Genomic DNA, 19,267 nt, shown 5'->3' on the forward strand with positions numbered 1-19,267 from the left:
AAAGCCATGGGAAAAGGGTAAAGAGAGCAGCAGAAAGGAACGTCCTCTTTTGTGAAAAAGCCTGCCACCGGCTTTTAAAGAAAAGTTGATGGATCTTTTTCTCTTGCCTACATTAATAGAACAAAGCAGCGATCCTGGAGCAGAAATGAATTTGGAAATGTGTTGGAAATGAATTTCATTCTTGTGCTGGGGTTTCTCCCTGAAGATGAGACTTTCACATCTGATTTTAAGGAATGATTGGTTATGGGAAAAAGGAAAAAAAGGCAAGCATCTGTCTTACAGGTTAACTTTTAAATTATACTGTTTGGTTTTGGCACGGGAGACCCGGCTTTTAACTTACCAGTGAAGTCTGCGAGGCTGGGCTTTGCATCTATTTTTATCCCATACACTCTACCCCTGGTTCAGAAAAAGGTTGCTGGATTCCTTACAGAACTCCTACCCACATTCAGCCCTGAAGGGGGGAGTTGGGGAGTTGAATCAGCTTTTCCTTGACTTGGGGTAGAAAAGGTGCTGGGGAGAGGAATCCAGGCAGGATCCTTCAGGGTAAGGTGACAGCAGACGTGGGAAGGCTGAACTCAACCAGCTGAGTGTCAGGGCAGAGTTAGTCTCGGAGAAGAGCAGCTGCCCCCGTGCTGGAGCGCAGGACAGACCAGGGAGGCCGGGTGGGGCGGTGTCTCTGGGACAGAGGGGGGCAAGGTTACGTACAGCCGGACACAGACTCTTAGCTGGCTCTCCATGTCAGCATGAGCGGTAACCAGGGTCCTGGGCAACTGCACGTCAGCCTATCAGAATTCATGGGAGGTTATTTCTTAAGTGAAATTCTAAAGAGTTAAAGGATGAATTTGGACAGTGATGGAATGGATGACATCATCAGTCAAGAATCCCCACTGGATATGGAGGGGGATTATAAAAAGGTAAGGGGGGCGAGCTCTTTTGTTTGTAAACAATCGGACCATTTTTCTAACTGGGAGAAAGATCACCCTTGAGGAGTGGCCAAATTCCACACTCAGTGGCCATTGCCATAATATATTCAGGAAGGCTAAATGCACAGAATCGAATGCATTAAGCTGGGAGAGTTCTTCTTTCTGTGTTTCCCAGTTTGTATTCATTAATATATTATAGCAGTAACTGGAATACACATGTTGTTATTCTGAAGTTGAAAGACATTCTATTATGCATATAGTTTCTAGGCAGGCTTTTTATGTAAAGGAATAATTTTTTAAATTACTGACATGTTGACAGTTCACCTGCAAGAAATAATTACTAGCATGTTTAATCTATCTTTCTAAGTTTGGCTTTTTTAAACAATGAAAAATATAAAGTTTTACTAAGAGAAGTGTGAGGTTTTAAAAAAAAACTGATACAGTATCTGCTAATTCTTTGCTTGCCTTTTCTTTTGAAAGTCAGTAAATATATTTTTGGTATGTTTTTTATGGTAATTGGTAATAACAGCCCCAAGTAAAAATAGCTTTAGTTATATGTGTGAGGTCATGAAATTAAACTACAAGCATATGCTTGTCTGTCCACAGAAGGCTAAACACTATGTCCTTCCCCCTTATTATTTCCCATAAGTCAAGTGTAGGTCACAACACAGCCCAGTATGAAGAATCAGGGACCTTCCGTCATGGACCTGGAAAGAAAGACCTGTTTTCCCTCAAAGGCAAATATCCTAAGACAGTAAAACTTGCTCCTAAATTTTTAATTTGATCAAATACGTCACTAACTTTTTTCCCCCTAGATTGAGATAGAAGCTTCTGTCTTGATATCTCTTTACGTATAATAATGTAAAATATGGCAATTTAAATCTTATATACATAATTGTGTGTATGAGGCCTGTTTTAAGGACATGCTTTATTTCTTAGAGCAGTTCACAATAGTTTATGTTCTTTTCCAGGAGTTGAAACTTAAATAGGTTTAAATGACCTGCGTTGTTGCTCTGTGTGTTTTTTGTCCTTTGTGATCCCCAAGAAGGAAGTGAGGGCCCAAGGGGATAAGTGCTCAGAGTCTTGAAACCCTGACACCTCTCCGATGTCCCCTCCTGCCGGAAGTGGGTGTGCAAAAGATACTTGGGACACTCAGCAATCAGAGTCGGGCACTTACCCAACCCAGTAGAACAAGTGCACAGTTCTCATATTGCCTCTATTTTCAGTGCCAAAGGACTAGTCACGGTTTTCTTTGTCACAGCGTTTCTCAGCTAGGAAAGTGTAGGTCAGTTTGCACTTAGGAAAATGAAAGACATACCACTGCTAATGCAATAACAATAAAGTAATGACCACTGTAGTTTCATCCTACTTAGAAACAGAGAGAGCCCAGATGCCTGGAATGACTGAGCCATGGTATGCGGGCAACCTGATACAGCGTTGACTAAAGTGACAAACATGTAAGGCTCAAGTAGCTTTAAAACATCAACAACAACAAAACAGAGTTGAATTGTACAACCCGTAATCTCACTAAGGCAGTAGAACACCACATGTGACTTCAAGAGAAATAGTATCTGAGAGGTTAGTACAAAAGACCACTAGATGAAACTTTTAGATGTGAAGGATGACCAGAGATCAGTGTATATTGTTGTGGACCCTAAACATGGAAGTCGTTCTGTTGTCATTTCAGCTTTTAACTATTTTTCTCAGGCAAAGTGCTTTCAAATGTATGCGTATCATGATAACTACAAAGGCTTCCTTTTTAAAAAGCCATTATTGATCATTTCATTAAGAACTTCTAGTGAAACAGGGCAACATATGCTTTCTTTAAAATACAAAGGATAGAAAATAATTAGCTAATATAAAAATCACTTTTCCTAAGTAGAATCTTTCTTTTCTAAGTTTTTTTTCTCTGTTTTGTTTTTGCTGTTTGGCTGACTAACTAGAAAATTAAATTAGATGCCATAAAGCAGTGGTCTGTAGGGTTTTTTCACCTTGTATTCATCAGTAAAATGTTTTTGAGCCCAAGCCTTTAATATACATATATTCTATTCATAAATTACACATATATACCACTGTAAAAATACATTTTGTATGTATAAAACATATACAGTCGTCCCTTGGTATCCACAGGGGATTGGTTCCAGGATCTCCACAGATACCAAAATCCCAGGATGCTCAAGTCCCTTTTATGAAATGGCATGGTATTTGCATATAACTCACACACATCCTCCTGTATACTTTAAATCATCTTTAGATTACTTATAGTACCTAATACGGTGTAAATGCTATGCTATGTAAATAGTTACTGGGTACATGGCAAATTCATGTCTTGCTTTTTGGAACTTTCTGGCATTTTCCCAAATATTTTTGATCTCTGGTTGGTTAAATCTGCAGATGCAGAACCCAGAGACATGGAGGGCTGACTGTATACAAGTAGATATTTTTAAGAATAAGATGTTTAAAACGTAAATAAAAATAAAAGTTTTTTTTTTTTAAACTGACCTTTTTTTTTTTTTAATTATTTATTTATTTATTTATTTATTTAATTTATTTATGGCTGTGTTGGGTCTTCGTTTCTGTGCGAGGGCCTTCTCCAGTTGCGGCAAGTGGGGGCCACTCCATCACAGCGCGCGGGCCTCTCACTATGGCAGCCTCTCTTGTTGCGGAGCACAGGCTCCAGACGCGCAGGCTCAGTAATTGTGGCTCACGGGCCCAGTTGCTCCGCGGCATGTGGGATCTTCCCGGACGGGGGCTCGAACCCGTGTGCCCTGCATTGGCAGGCAGACTCTCAACCACTGCGCCACCAGGGAAGCCCAAAAATAAAAGTTTTAATAACTTCTTCTTTCATCTCCTGTCACTCTGAGGTCAGTTGTCCAAAACACTTGGAAAATTGGTATATCCCTGCCTGGGTACGGTAGAATTTTTTATACCAGTTGCACTAATAAATACTGCATGTATATAGGGATTATTTTACAAGGTTGTGTTAAAGTCAGGCAAACAGCCTTCAGGGGAAAGGTCACTTTATGATGACTAAAATTAGATTCCACCCAGGCAAAGGAAGGAAAGGAGTACACATCTGCTCCATTTCCTTGGGGAAGGTCCTGATGTTTCATTAAGGACCTCTGGTTTGTTCAGGAATAGTAGTAAGACTGTACTCAACCGAAAGCACATCTTAGTATCTAGGAAGGAAAGCCTGCACCTTGGCAGAATCCTAGGTGTGTAAGTCCGGTCTATCATGGCCCTGCCTTGCTCTGAGCAACCTCTGACCCTCTGGGTCCCACAGCCCATTGTCTTCAGGACACGGAGGCACATAGCCTGCCAGTCAAGGTCCTGATCCCATCAGCCGTCACTCACCAAGAGCCTTCCTGTGTCCCTGGCATTGCGTGTGGGGCCAGGATCACGAAAGGGAGGCTGGGCTTTCCCTCAAGGAGCTCACAGTCCAAATGGGGAGGCGTACAAACAAATAAGCTGCCGTGGAATTGATGCCACCTGGAAGGACGTTCAGATGGTCAGTGTGGCCCTAGAAAACGCACAGCCTGCACCATCTCAGGGCTGGGGATAGATCCACATTATAGCAGTGGAGAGAGAGAGGAAATCAAGAATATTTAACATGAAGCACGGTAGAGGACTGGTTCCCACTTTGTCCCAGAGCAGAGCAAACACCGGCAAGCTGGCCTTGCCTTCTGTCCCCAGGCTACTCCTGGCAGGAGGAGCTGCGGACAGGGCCGTGTGTGGTCGGAGGATGGGCAAGCCCGCTTGCCTGGCTTTGTTTCTCCGGGGTGCTGTCTCTCGTGTGGTGCATCCAATTATGGTGAAAGATTAGGGAGGAGCCCGTGAAAAAATTAAAAGGCTGGAAGGAACAATATTTAAAGTGAAGCCACAGCTGCGCCTCATGTTTTTTTAAAAAGGTGAATGGAAATGACTGCTTGAGATAAACTGTAATAAACAGGAACACAGAATGCCAGCTGCCATTCCAGACAAGAGCTCTGCCCTCCCCACACAATTACTGAGGAAAAGCAGCCGTCGACCTCCATGAACCCTCCCGTCTTCCTGTCTGTAAGGGCTGAATATGCTTGAGGAACTCCGTTAAGTTACTGAACCCCGGAGCCCAGCCCTACCTCAGCCCCCCAGGACAGTCTCTTCCACTTTCTGGGCCAGGGTCTCCTTTTCTTTCAAGGGAGGAATGGGCCCGGTTGGTTTTAGGTCTTGTAAATATGAAGCCTCATAACTCCCAGTTCAGGCCTCTTTGCATCATATAACCCTGTTGGCGCACCTCGGTAAGCCAGCGTGGTAGGGAGTGGGTTCTTTCAGATAACTAGATTTTCCAGATACATGGTATGTGAATTATACCTCAATTTAAAAAATAAACACACACACATTTTGGGAAGAGGGTACGGTTTATTTTTTAATTGAGATATAATTCACATCCCATAAGACTCACATGTCCAAGTATATACTTTGATGGTTTTTAGTATATTCATAAGGTTCTACAAACCACTAGTATCTAATTCCAGAATATTTGCATCAGCACCCCCCCAAAAAAAGCCTGTCCCCATTAGCAATTACTCCTGATTCCCAACTCCCCACCACAATCATCAATGTACTCTCTGTCTTTCTGGATTTGTCTGTTCTGGACATTTCTGTATCTCTTTCATCCTTTTCTCTACTCTTCTCAGCAGGTTACCCCGCCCCTACCTTTAATATTAGCAACAAGACCATTTCATGAATTTCTCTCTGGATCAGACACTGTGCCTAGTACTTTCTATATAGTATTGTATTTAATCCTTAAGACAACCTAAAAAATAAGGTATCTTTATCCCTTTTTTCAGAAAAAGACACTGGGGCTTAAAGTGTTTCCGTAACTTGCAGTAGTAAGTGTCAGAGTGAAGAGGTTAACTTGGGTCTTCTCGGCCCCGATTGCCCTGCGCCGGGCTCCTGCTCTCCTTCCTGGTCACACACCTGTGTTCGGCTCCCCCAGATCCTCAGCCCACCTTGACATGGGAGGCGGGGGACACCAGCTTCCTGGTGGTTGATTGTGGTTTGGCTGTTGCATAACCTTGCAGTAGGTGTTTTGGACTGTTGTGTTCTGACAGTGATACTGAATGACTGAGATGGTTTTACAGACTTGCAAAATGGCACCTGTTAAAAATAGAGTCCCCAGATAACACCGTCCTGTGTTAAAAGTAGTCTCTGAAGGCAATCATTTGAGAACGCGAGAGAGCTCAAGATGCACCCAGCAGTTCATGTTTTGGCTATGCTGCTCAGAGGTGAGGAAAACTTTAATTTTCAACTGTGTCCCTTTAGGATTTGACATTGAAACACTCCCACTACAGAAGTCATCCTTGTAGATTGCACCCTGGGCTCCTTTACCTCCACCAGAGTTCCCATTCAGCCAGGAAATGGCTACTGAACTTCAACCCTAGGGGTTTGTTAAATACTTTTGCTCCGGTCCTTAACAATTAGATGTTCAAGTGTTAGGGACTCTGCAGGACAGCACTTCTGTCTGCCTGCTCATGTTTATCTCCTCTCCCTATAGCGTGAGGAGAAGGAATGCAGTCGATAGGCCAAACAAACCATCATCAGGGTTAACTAATTGTAAACAAACATCTCCATCCTCTGAACTGGCATCCCAACCCTTTTGATGTTGGCAAATCCTTTAGTAAAACAGGTGTCAGAAGGCCCCTGGACCCCCCTTGGATGCCCGTCCTGGACTTCAGGTATCTAAAGGCAGCTGTCCCGTGATTCTGATGCTGAGCAAGCCGAACCCAGGTCTCAACATTGCCCAACAGCCCGGCCTGACGTCTAGTCCAGAGGACTTGTTTAGGTAGATGGGTGCGAGGATGCAAAGATAAGAGATTTCAGCAGCATTTCAGGAGACCTTTCTGGATTGTTTAGTGTAAGTATCTGAAATAGAAAATGTCAGGAAAACAAACTGAAAACAAAACAACCAGACTTACTATCCACTCAGTGATACAATGGAAAGATACTAGGTTATTTAACTTTCACTTCCACTAATAATTGAAAAGCTCTTCCCAGGAAGCTTGCATCTTGAAGTAAGATGCAAGAACTTGAAATAACCTGCACAGAGCAAGTATTTATGCCCTTGACATTCAAAAGCATACAATCCATATTTTTACAGAATGCTGTTTTCATATTTTGATCTTGTGATAAACCCATAGTGAGAAAATAATTAGAAAGTACTATCAGTATATTTGGGTTTTGTTTTATTTTTTGTTTTAAAGAAAATTAATAAAATTTGCCTAATTAATGAATAAGTTCTGTCCTTGTGGTTCCTAATGTTTAAAAGCCTCAGACTCCTCCACACTAGAATGCTGCCTATAAATTTAGAGTAAAACTTTCTTTCTTAAGCCGAGGAGAGAAATAAGAGTGACTATTATTTTACTAAAGGAAGAGTTCTTTTCCACCGGGAGCTGCAGAATCCCAATTGCATTCCTTGGTGGATGACGCTAATGGCAATGATGCCAGATATCACTAGGCAATAGATTGCACTGAAGCAACGGGATCATTAATTGCTTCAAAACAGGCATCCTGGCAAGGCCTTTGGCAGAGGCCAGACGACTGCAAATGCAATGCACCTGGATCCAGAGTCTGGACGTTCCACAGGCAGCAGATCTGTGCTCAATTAAAGAAGAACCAACTCTGTGTTGCATGTAGCTCCTTGATCTGTTCAGGTGTTTAAAGCCATGGTTCTCAGGGTGTTTGAGCCAGCAGCATCTGGGAACTTGTTAGAAATGCACTTTCTCAGCCCCACCTCAGACCTTTTGAATCAGAAAAATAGTCTCTGGTTTTGCAAGCCTTCCAGGTGATTCTCATGCATAATCAAGTTTGAGCACGACTGGTTTAAAGAAATTTGTGACCAGAGAGAGAGAGGGCCACGTTGTGCGTGTACCCACCCATGCGATTCTCCACTTGGCACACCGATGGCAAAGCAACCTCCCTGCATCCAGAGTTTCTTCCTGGGCCTTGCGGGACCAGGGTATTCATCAGCTTCTAGAATAATGCACCCCCCAGCCCTTAGGAAGTTTTTTCTCAATGGCACATTGCTTTCCTTTTTTCCATTGGTTATCATTGCTTTAACAGACATGAGGCCTGTGTGGGACACCCAGGTAGAAGATGGAGAAAGAAAATTCAAGGCCTGGAGGCTTCTTCAACTTAGAGAAACTTCTTGTGAAATAGCTAACCCCTCGCAACTTCTGGGGCTTGTTAGAAATGCAGGGTCTCAGGCCCAGCCCCTGAATCAGAATCTGCATTTTAATAAGATCCCCAGGAGATTTGTATGCACCCTGAAGTGTAAGAAGCACTGACGGAGGTAACAGCTTTAACAAGGCAGAAAGGAGGCTGCTAGAAGTGGTATCTTCCTGGATTTGTAGTGAATTGTACTGAGGCAGCATTATAAAATAAGCACATCCAATAATATAACAGGCTATTTCAGTTCCCATGGTGCACAGGTAAAAGTAAGAAACCGTGGAGCTGGGGAGGAGGGGAAGATCAATCCAGGGAAGAGATGGAAGACAGGAAACCTGGGGGGAAACATTTTCCTTTCTCCCACTTCCCTTCCCCACAACTGAATCCCATCCAGGCCCCGGTTGTCCCTGCTCCCAGGCTTACATCTGCTTTTGTTCCTAGAGCACTGCTGTGCCATTCGCATCAACTGCGCCCCCTGACTCTCTAAGCCAAGCTTCCTTAAATGTCTTCCTCCTTTGGGGAGTTTAAGGAACCCCTTCCTCTGGGTCAGGCAGGCCCTCTCCTTTCCAGCTATGTGGGGTCAGCATCTGTGCAGGAGTCAGAAGGAAGCAGCTGCTGGCAGTGTCCTGAGCACCAGCTGGCTTTCGGTTTAGGCTCAGGATGTTATGTTCCAAAGTGTGTTTCTGAGAACCTCAGTGGGCCCGCAGCTGCCCCCAAGAAAATGCAGTTTGCCAATTAAATTTTAGAAATGCACAGGACACACAGTCTTCTGCTTATACATTTATAAGACCAGCATGTGAAAGACTAGGTGGCCCCTGCTTCAGAGACACAAGGATGCTTCGAGCAAGGTGAATGGGGTGCCAGAGGGACGAAGGCGGGACCCAAGGAGGGTCTCGGGTAACCGGTGTGTAAGGGCCGGGTGCAGCCGTGTCCCAAAGAAAGTATGGAAAGGCCTTGGGGACGGACCAGATTTGGAGATAGCCGATATTTACCCAAGCAGAACATTAGCTTGGGCCGTTTGCTTTTTATTTCTTTTACCAAATCCCCCCTCTTTCTTCTCGTCGACTTTGGGGAATTGCAGCAGAATGGTGGCACAATGGGAAAGGCTGAGCACCGGCGTTCGGGGTCTGAAAGGGCTCAGTGGTCTGTGTTCTGAGATCGTGGCTCACATGATGCCCTCAGAAGCCATCGTGAGCCTTATCTGCCCAGGCACAGGGGGTGGCAGCAGGGAATTCGTCGACAGGCAAGGACAAAAAACTGCCTGTGGCTGGTCAATGGTGAGTTTGTGAGGACATTTTCACTCTTGATAATGGTCTTTCTGTCTCATAGTGACGAGCCGCTCCTCCTCAGGCGCCCTCTTGCTTTTTGCCTGCAACATCAATTTTAGACGTTTCACTTTTGTTTTATGACAATATTTCCCAAGACCATTTTAGGAGGGGACATGGCTCTGCTTGCCATAAACACAGTTGGCGAGTGTAGTTTTGAGTCCGCCTCTCCCTTTTCCTGTGCACTTCGCTGTTCCTCGCCCTGGGGCATGTTTGGGCTTTGGGGGTTTGGAGGACGTAATTGCCCTGCAGGTGTAATTCCTTAGAGAGCAAAAGAATTTTGAAACTACGCATACATACACACACACACACACACACACACACACTCATACTTTACACATGTGGGCAACAAGAAGGAAATCAGGTTCCAGTTGTTGAATTTTAAGAGAAAAACTATTTTACTAGTCAGTCGAATCATAGTTACTTGAAAGGTTAGGGCGGTTTGTTCCAAAAGGAAGATTGAGCAGTGGTGTCCAATGAGTGGCTCTGATAAGAAGACATTTGTATTGTAAGTATTTGCGGTTATGATTAGGCATGTGGTGTGTATGTTTTGCAGTCAGGTGTGTTCTCCTTTTCTGAGAAAGCATCACATCCATCTCAGGAAAGAAGTCGATCTGAATCTAAGTCTCGCCTCTTATCTTCAGCATGGTGTCCACGTGGACACCTTACTGATGGATGTGGAGGAGTGATGTGGAAGAGGAGCAGGAAGATCTGGCACCGGAAAGAAGGACTTGAATCCTAGCTTTTCTATCTAACAGTAGAGTAACCTTCCTTCACCCTCTGTTTCCTCATCTTCAGACCAGGAATTGTTGGAGGATTAATCATAATAGCTACCGCTTATTGCAGATTTACATTACCATAGGGCAGGTACTGCTACTAAGCAATTTACATAAATTTTCTCATTTAATCCTCCATCATCAAGTGGGATCCTTTACCTCTGGACTGGGAAGGGCTTTCCAAGCACAGAGCCAGCAGACACTTCAGAGGGAGTGAGCTATTGACTTAACTATATAACATTTAGATTCCAAACTCAAAAGGACTAATCATATGCTTACTATAAAATTTTCAAAACTCTCAGATCTTTATAGAAAAATAAGCAAAGCTAGGAGTGAGTAGAGGAAAGCAAGTACATTAACTGAAAAAAATTAAATATTTAATCTCACTGGTAATCAAAGAAATTAAAATAAAAAGAATAGCACTTTTTGCCTATCAAATTAAAAACACTAGCATTTTTTTTTTTTAAGTGAAAATACTCAGTGTGAGCCAGGATATAGTGAAAGCTGCACCCTTTTTCGTTGCTGGTGGGCACGTACATTGGAACAGATTTTCTCTCGAGCAGTGTGACAGAATGTGTCAGGAGCCTCAACAAGTGTTCACACTCAGCTGATCTGGTAATTCCACTTCCAGGAACTTATCCTGAGGAAATAATCAGACATGTGGGCAGGAATTTATGTAAAATGCTAACTTCTCTGTAATTTTTAATTGGATACAACCCAAATGGGTAACAATAGAAGATAACTCCAGAGGAGAGAATGATAATGCAGCCATTTACAATTGTATTTTTTAAGAATTTTGAATGAAGGAGGGAAATTCTCATAATATAAACATTATGATCTCAATTTTATAAAAAAGAGAAAAATACACACATAAGGTAAAAAACTAGAAGAAAATATACCAAAATGTTAGCAGCGATCTGTGTCTAAGTGGTGGGATTATGGTGGCTTTTATATGCTTTATACTTTTCTTGATTTGTTCAGTGGGATCCAGAGAGAGAAGAGGAGAAGAGGAGAAAGTTTGTGTATTACAAAACAGTTGTCTTTAAACTGTTAATGAAGTATTCCGGTATAAAAATAGTAATTAATGTAAATAGAAATATTTTTAAGACCTTCTCCACTATCTATAGCTTTAGCGTACAAAGTAAATCAGGAAAGATAGACATGAAATCAAGGGTGTGTTCACACCTCACCCCTGGGATAGGTGTTTTCTTTAAATAAAACCTCTTCCAGACCCCAGGCTAATGTTAGACAACATTAGTCATTAACACTCATGTTGTGATCTACTGATTTTATATTTGAATATTTCATTCCACTCAACAGTTTTCTGACTGTAGAGGACATTGAGTGAGATTCTCTTTTGGCTGTTATATGGATTGAGAAATAGGTTCACTGACTACATTGAATCTGTGTGGCAGATTTGGGGATTTTGAAATGAATTTGTTTTAAATAAAGATGTCAAGTGTTGTGGTTCTGTTTTGGCAGGACCATCACCAGTACCAGTCTTACATATTTGGAAGGGTGGGTTGCTTTAATTAAGGTTCCCAGCAGTACAGTTGCAAGTAGTTAGTGAAAATAAAAGCATTCTTACTTCCCTTTACAACTTCATGGTTATTACTTTCTCAGGGCTCAGTGCTGTGCTAGCCCAGTAACAATATGAGATCAGCATCATGTCTGTAACTGTATAGAAGTAGTCTTTCACCTTGTGGCTGTATTAACACATACACACAAATACAGGAGCTCCTAGTATGACACAGTTCCACTGGTACATGACAAAATGGGGGGGAGGGATATCTATATAGACAGATAGATTTAAATATAATTGCTAAGTTTGAAAGTTGGAAGAGTGCTTGTAGTGTCCAAGAATGTTAAAATGTTAGAGAAAAGGAGAATAAAGATGAGCTTTCCTTCGACCAGAAGTTCTCAAACCCATTGAAAGTAAATACCCAGTGCTAGAGTCTAGGGATGTGTATTTTATCCTTGATCTTAGCCCAAAGGCTCAGAAGCAATGGGAATGTGCATTTTAAAGTCTCTACAGGAAATTCTGATGCAGACTGTTGAAGCTGACGCTGTCTTAGCGGTGCTGCGCTGTCGTATATTTTATTCTGTGCTTCCCATATGATATCTACTAGCCACCTGTGGCTCTGGAGCTCTTGAAATGCAGCTAGTATGACTGAGGGACTGAATTTTTTATTTATTAGTTAATTTTTAATTTGAATGTAAACAGTTACATGTGACTAGTAACTATCATATTAAACAGCAGCCTTAACCTGTAGTGTATTGCCCTTCACTTGGGGATGAAACGAAGCCATTTTTCAGCCTGCCCTTCCGATAGGTTGTACATTTCATTACTGTGACACAGTGATGCCCAGAGGATGGCTCAGAGCCTTCACTGTAACCTGTGGGTACTGGTAGCAGCCAATGTGGCTCCAGAACCTCCTCCTGAGAGAATCAAGGCGGTCGTGCGTTCCGTAACCACACCCACTCGCATGAGCTGGGTTTCGTTATATAATTTGTTCCACAGAGCCTTCAGCCCCCTGCTCAGAACATAAAATGGTGCTTCTCACAGTCTCCCTCATCCCACGAAACAGAAAACCAAACTCTCATCCTCACCCCAGGATGTCTAACTCATTATTTGTTTTTTGTAGTTGTTTTATTTTTAACTAAGGAAATCATGTCTCATCTTCTGTTGTTTAAAGGGTTTAAAAGTTCAGCATGGTGAGTTTTTATGGGACTTTTATGCGAAGCCAAGTGTTGTAAACGTATCCAAGTTATCTCAGTAGTGTAGTTTACCAAATCCTTTTCCTATGCACACCGACCTGACTTCCCTTCAAAATATGAAACAGATGGGTCCAGTGAGAATCCTGCAGCTATTCCAGGCCCTAGGTTAGGATTTCTCACAATCTAAACCTGGTGAGATGAGCTTGAATGGAAACAAGAGTCCCCATCAAGTCTGTAATGGGTGGAGGCAGGGGCTGTGTCTATCCGTCCTGGGCCGCCTTCTAGCGTCACAGTGTGGCCTCTGCCTCTCAGAGAGGCTTGGTGCCTGTTGGTTGAATGAATTAATGTTCTTGCCATAGAGAAAGTGGACTGAAGGGACCATGTAAAGAAGGGAAAAGATCCAGGGAAGGGCCACATTTGAGATAAAAGTGATTTGGTTTAGGACAAAGTGCTTGCCCTCCATGACTTTACTCTGTTATATTTAGCAGGTAAGAAGAAGAAAGATTATAGTGCCAAATAATCTACAGGTGACCCTTTAACAACCCCTGGGGATAGGAGCACCGACCCTCTACACAGTCAGAAATCTGCCTATAATTTATAGTTAGCCCTCCGTCTGTGTGGTTCCCCATATGCAGATTCAACCAACTGTGGGTGGTGTAGCACTGTAGTATTTACTGTTGAGAAAAATCTGCTGTAAGTGGACCTGAGCAGTTCAAACCCGTGTTGTTCAGGGGTCAACTGTGGTTCTATCTTGATGACGATCATTTACTACCATGATGGTGATTTCCGAGACTAGTGATCATAAAGGACTCCAAAGAACTGAAAATGCTCACAGACGTGGAATCAGGAAAGACTGGTTGAAATTCAGTCTTAATAATTCACATGCTCTTGTGCTTTGGCCTGTTTGTTTTTTGTCTAATATTGTAGTTCTAAGAGACTTAGCAGTTAGATTGCCTCTGGTTGTGACATATCTGCCTGCTTATCGGCATGTTTTATTTTTCTGAAATTTTAGGCACAGAAAAATGAAAGAGAATCTATCCGACAGAAGTTGGCACTTGGAAGCTTCTTTGATGATGGCCCGGGAATTTATACCAGCTGTAGCAAAAGTGGGAAGCCAAGCCTTTCCTCCCGGTGAGTGTTTTGAGTTGATTTTCTGATATGTACCTAATGGATTTTGTCATCTGACTACGTATGTCTAATAAGAGATATCCTTTAAATCCTTGAGTATTTTTTCCCCATAATACTGCCACCTTTATTTGCGTGCTAGACAGATCCCTCTCCACCTGTTTGTTGGGTTTGTTTTTTGGGTTTTAGTTTTGGGGATTTTTGGCCCATTTACCCAGCCATTTGAGGTCAGATTTCTATATTTCATTTTTTTTCTAGACACAATTCTGATTTTGCATTGTGAAGGGAGAATCAAGCTACACTCTTAAGCAAGCCGACTGGTGCTTGGAGAAGTGTGGCAGACCACCAGATTTCCCATTAAGCAGTCCCAAAGCATCCAGCCTAACCCCCCTGATGCATTTGATTGCAATGAATACTGGTAATTGAGAAATACAATTCCCACTTTGATCATTGAATGTTTATTACAGAGCTTAACCTGTCCTGCAGGTGGGTTTGGTTTTTTTTTATCTTAATTGATTTCAGGGTATCGTTGATCATTTGCATAACTTCTAATTCCAATTAAAATATATTAAAATTATAATTCTATCTAGAAAATAGGATTGGAGACCAGAGCTTCTCAAACTTTAATGTGCATATGTATCACCTGGGAATTGTATTAAAATGCTGATTCTGATTTAGTAGGTTGGGGTGGGGTTTAAGAGTCTGTATTTTTTTTCTTTTTTTTTTAAATTAATTAATTTATTTATTTTTGGCTGCATTGGGTCTTCGTTGCTGCACTCAGGCTTTCTCTAGTTGCGGCGAGCAGGGCCTACTCTTCATTGCGGTGCGTGGGCTTCTCATTGCAGTGGCTTCTCTTGTTGCAGAGCGTGGGCTCTGGGTACACAGGCTTCAGTAGTTGCAGCACACGGCCTCGGTAGCTGTGGCTCCCAGGCTCTAGAGCACAGGTTCAGTGGCACACGGGCTTAGTTGCTCCACGGCATGTGGGATCTTCCCGGACCAGGGCTCGAGCCCGTGTCCCCTGCACTGGCAGGCGGATTCTTTACCACTGCACCACCAGGGAAACCCCAAGATTCTGTATTTCTAGCAAGCTCCCAGCTGATGTTCATGCTGCGAGTCCATAGGTCACACTTTGATTAGGGAGGGTATAGACAATCTGCAAAATTAACTGTTATGAGTACAGGTATTCCAAGTGATTAAAGCACATAAAACATTGTCTTAATAAAGATGGTAGTAACTGAAGACCCATCAGCATTCTCTTGATCCCTCCCCAAATATCTATTTCTTGTCAGAATGTCTGGCTCTTCCTTTGGGCTCTCTAAGAGCAAATATCCCCTGTATAAATACTAGGTATACTTACCATGTTAAACCAGGTGTGGGAGACAAATGATAGCATTCATGCATTCATTCAGCCAACGGATTTCCACTCTTTCCTTCATATGAGGCCCAGAATTAGACACTTTAGTATCTATTTTATCTGGCTTTCAGTAAGCCTCATACTTCTGTCTGATCCTTACAGATTCATCTAAATCAGCAAAAATCAGAAAGCACACACACACTCATATATGTGTGTATTTAGGAGTCACTGCTGGTGGGTTAGTGCCTGGGGACAGGAGCTGTGGCCTGGCCATGCAGTGTTGAGGCCACGGCGTGTCCTCCTCAGCTGGGTGTGGGCCAGCTCAGGCTCAGAGGATTCCCGCGCTCTCCGCATATGTCATTCCAGAGCTGGTAGGTCAGCCTTCCCCTCTGCCGTGGAAGCACCTCTTTCTCCTCCTAGTGGGATGTGGCAGGAGGAGCTCGGGCCTAGGGACCTGGACACCTGAGGGTTAGTCCTAGTCAGCTTCTAATTCTGAGACTTGAGCAATTTACTTAGTTTTTACCATGCCTCAGTTTCCTCATTTTTGTAAAATGAGTAGATTGGACCCCATAGTCTTATGGATCTCTGCTACTGCCTCTGTAGTCCCCAAAGCACCAAAAAGTTTTCTTCTAGAAACCCCATCTCTTTGCTCAGCCATGTCATATCCATCTGGTCCAAACGGGAGCTGTGGTTTTTAAAATCAAAGTTGTGTGTGTGTGTGTATTATATGACTTTGAAAGTAAAGTAGAATTAACTACAGAGTATATAATAACAACATAAAATAAAAGTAACAGTCCCCGGTCCCATCCCTCTCTATCCTCATCTCACTCTCCAGAAACAATAACTTTTAACTCCTTAGTTGTTTCTGCCGGTATTTATATCTCTGAGTAAAATGCTTATCTTCTTACCTTTTACTTTTAAACCATTTACTGACTGCTAAATACAGAAGGTTGGGATTTCACTCTCTTTTACAGCCCTCCCACAGACATATCTATATATCCCTCCCCGTCCTCCTCATATAATTATTTTATAATTTGGGGTCAAATAACTGTTCAATTTTACATTGTTAAGATCATATATTTTTCACCTTGAACCATGTAGTAAACTATGATTACTTGAGAAATTTTATTGTTTGTTCTGAAGTTTAAATTGCCCCATTTTCCCCTTTGCCAGTCCCTGATTTGACTGCTGTATTACATTCCACCATGTGAATGCATCACAGTTCATCGAGCCACTCTTCTGATGATAGGCATTGGGTTGTTTCAGAGGTTCTGCTCTTATAAACAGTGCCGCTTATAAACATCCTCGTACGTGTCTTCTGCTGTCTGTGTGCAAGAGTTTCTCTCTGGTGTGTACCTTGGACTGGTATTCCTAGGAAAATACATGAATGTTCCTATTTAGAAGATAATGCCAAACTGTTCAAAATATTTGCACAAGTTACACTCCTACCAGCAATGGTTCAGAGATCCTGTGGATCCATAGCCTTTCTAACACAATATTGTCAATTTCTTTCACACTTTTGTCAACTGAATGGGTATTAAATGATATTTCATTACGTTTATTAGCCATCTCTGTTTCCCCTTCTGTGAAATGTCTTTTTGGGCCTCATGTCCAAATTTCTATTGGATTCTTTATGCTTTTTTCATTGATTTATGGAAGTTCTTTAGTTATGATACTAATCCTTAATATGCTGTATGTATGGCAAATATCTTCTCCCAGGTTGTAACTTGTCTTTTCACTTCCTCAGTGTGTCTTTAGGAACAGAAGTTCTTAATTTTAATTTTAATGGTAATTTTTATCTAACTTTTCTTTTAGAGTCAGTGCTTTCTGAGGCTTGTATAAAAAATCTTCTTCTACCCTAAGGTCCAAAAGGCGTTAACCTAGATTTCCTGTTAAGAGTTAAAAGTGTTGTTTTTTTTTTAAAGTCTGTAAGCAATCAGGGGTTGGTTTCCTGATATGGTATGGAGAAGTATAATTTCATCTTTTTCCATATACATGACCATTTTTTCCATCATATTTATTAGTAACAATTCTCTTTTACTGACTGATCTAACAGACCACTTCTGTATGACTATACATTAATGGGAATACATTCTATTTCACTGGTTAGTGTTTCTATCCCTGCACCAGTACCATACGGTCTTAATTACTATAGCTTCAAAATAAGTCCTGATATCTGGATTCTTTACTCTTTTACTGCCAGTTCTTGGTTTTTTATTCTTCCATATAAATTTTAAATCATCAAATCAAGTTCAGCAAAATACTGTCTTGGGATTTTTGACTAGAATTGCATTGAATCTGGAAATATTGGGTTGGCCAAAAAGTCCGTTCCGGTTTTTCCGTAAGATGTTACGGAAAAACCCAAATGAACTTACGGAAAACGAACTTACGGAAAAACCCAAACGATGTTTTTGGCCAACCCAATAATTTAGGGGAGAATTACATTTTCACAATATTAAATTTTCCTATCCCTGTTTTCCATTTAGAGATACTGCATGTCTTTTGTTATATTTATTTCTAGATATTTGATATTCTGATATTATCTTAAATTCTCTTTGATAATGCTTTCTTTTTTTTTTTTAAAGGAATTCCTTTATTTTATTTATTTATTTATTTTTTCATTTATATATTTTTGGCTGTGTTGGGTCTTCGTTTCTGTGCGAGGGCTTTCTCTAGTTGCGGCAAGCGGGGGCCACCCTTTATCGCGGTGCGCGGGCCTCTCACTATTGTGGCCTCTCTTGTTGCGGAGCACAAGCTCCAGACGCGCAGGCTCAGTAGTTGTGGCTCACGGGCCTAGTTGCTCCGTGGCATGTGGGATCTTCCCAGACCAGGATTCGAACCCATGTCCCCTGAATTGGCAGGCAGATTCTCAACCACTGCACCACCAGGGAAGCCTGATAATGCATTCTTGTTGTTTGCTGCAGCTTACTTTGTACACTAGTCATGTATTCAGCCATTTCGTTATTATTATACCTAGTATTTCTCTACTCTCCTATTATTTCCAGTAAAGTTGTCTGTACATTCTTTGGAAGTTTAAAACAATATCATCTACAAAAAATAGCAGCTTTTAAAATTCCTTTCTAATCCTCGTACTTCTGGTTTCTTTCTTTGTTTTACTGCACTGGAAAGGTACCCTAGTACACTGAGGATTAAAAGTGGTAGTAGTTGGAATCCTTAGCTCATTTCTCATATTAAATGGAATGCTTCTAATGTTTCCATTTAGGATGATGTTAATTTTATGTTTTCTTTAATTTTACTCTTTATGAGATTAACATTGTTCCCTTATATTCATAATTTTAAAAACATTTTTATCATGAATGGGTATTTGATGTTATCATGTGCTTTTTCTGCATCTGTTGAGATGATTGTATGATTTTCTCTATTAATCTATTAATGAATTACATTTATAGATTTTCAAAATATTGAACAATCTTTGCATACCTATTATAAACCGAAATTGGTTGGGGGTATTATCTTTTTTTGAACAGTATTGGATTTTATACATAATATTTTATTTAGGGTTGTTATTCTTACATTCATGAGTCATGAATTACTGTTGTATTCTTTTCTTGTAACTTTTTTTTCTGGTTTTAGTATAAGTTTATGCTGGTGTAAATGAATTAGCTACTATTCCCCCTTTCATATTGTCTAAGAAAAGTCTACATAATATTGGAATGAGCTGTTTCTTAGCAGTATAACCATCTGGGCCCAGTGTCTACTTTGTATGTTTGATTTAACTGCTTCTGTTTTTTAAGTGGTTTTAAGATTGTACACACTTTTGATTTCTTCTTGAGTCAGTTCTGCTGAGTTGTATTTTCTAAGAATTTGTCCATTTTGTTT

At 41.5% G+C, this 19,267-nt stretch overlaps 1 protein-coding gene across 11 annotated transcripts in view; it reads left to right on the forward strand.

The window, feature by feature from the left end:
• SCHIP1 (schwannomin interacting protein 1) overlaps window positions 1-19,267 on the forward strand; it is a 122,143-nt gene that overhangs the window by 79,619 nt on the left and 23,257 nt on the right. For 9 of the 11 annotated variants that reach the window (XM_082461058.1, XM_082461060.1, XM_082461059.1 and 6 more), the window contains one exon: window positions 13,961-14,079. In XM_082461058.1, coding sequence (XP_082317184.1) covers window positions 13,961-14,079 — 119 coding nt within the window. Of the gene's footprint in view, window positions 1-455; window positions 915-13,960; window positions 14,080-19,267 lie in introns of those variants that run through there. The other 2 variants (XM_082461062.1, XM_082461063.1) reach the window with 2 other exon arrangements.

The sequence above is a fragment of the Balaenoptera physalus genome (assembly GCF_965194825.1).
Source record: "Balaenoptera physalus genome assembly, chromosome: 4".
NCBI lineage: Eukaryota > Metazoa > Chordata > Mammalia > Artiodactyla > Balaenopteridae > Balaenoptera > Balaenoptera physalus.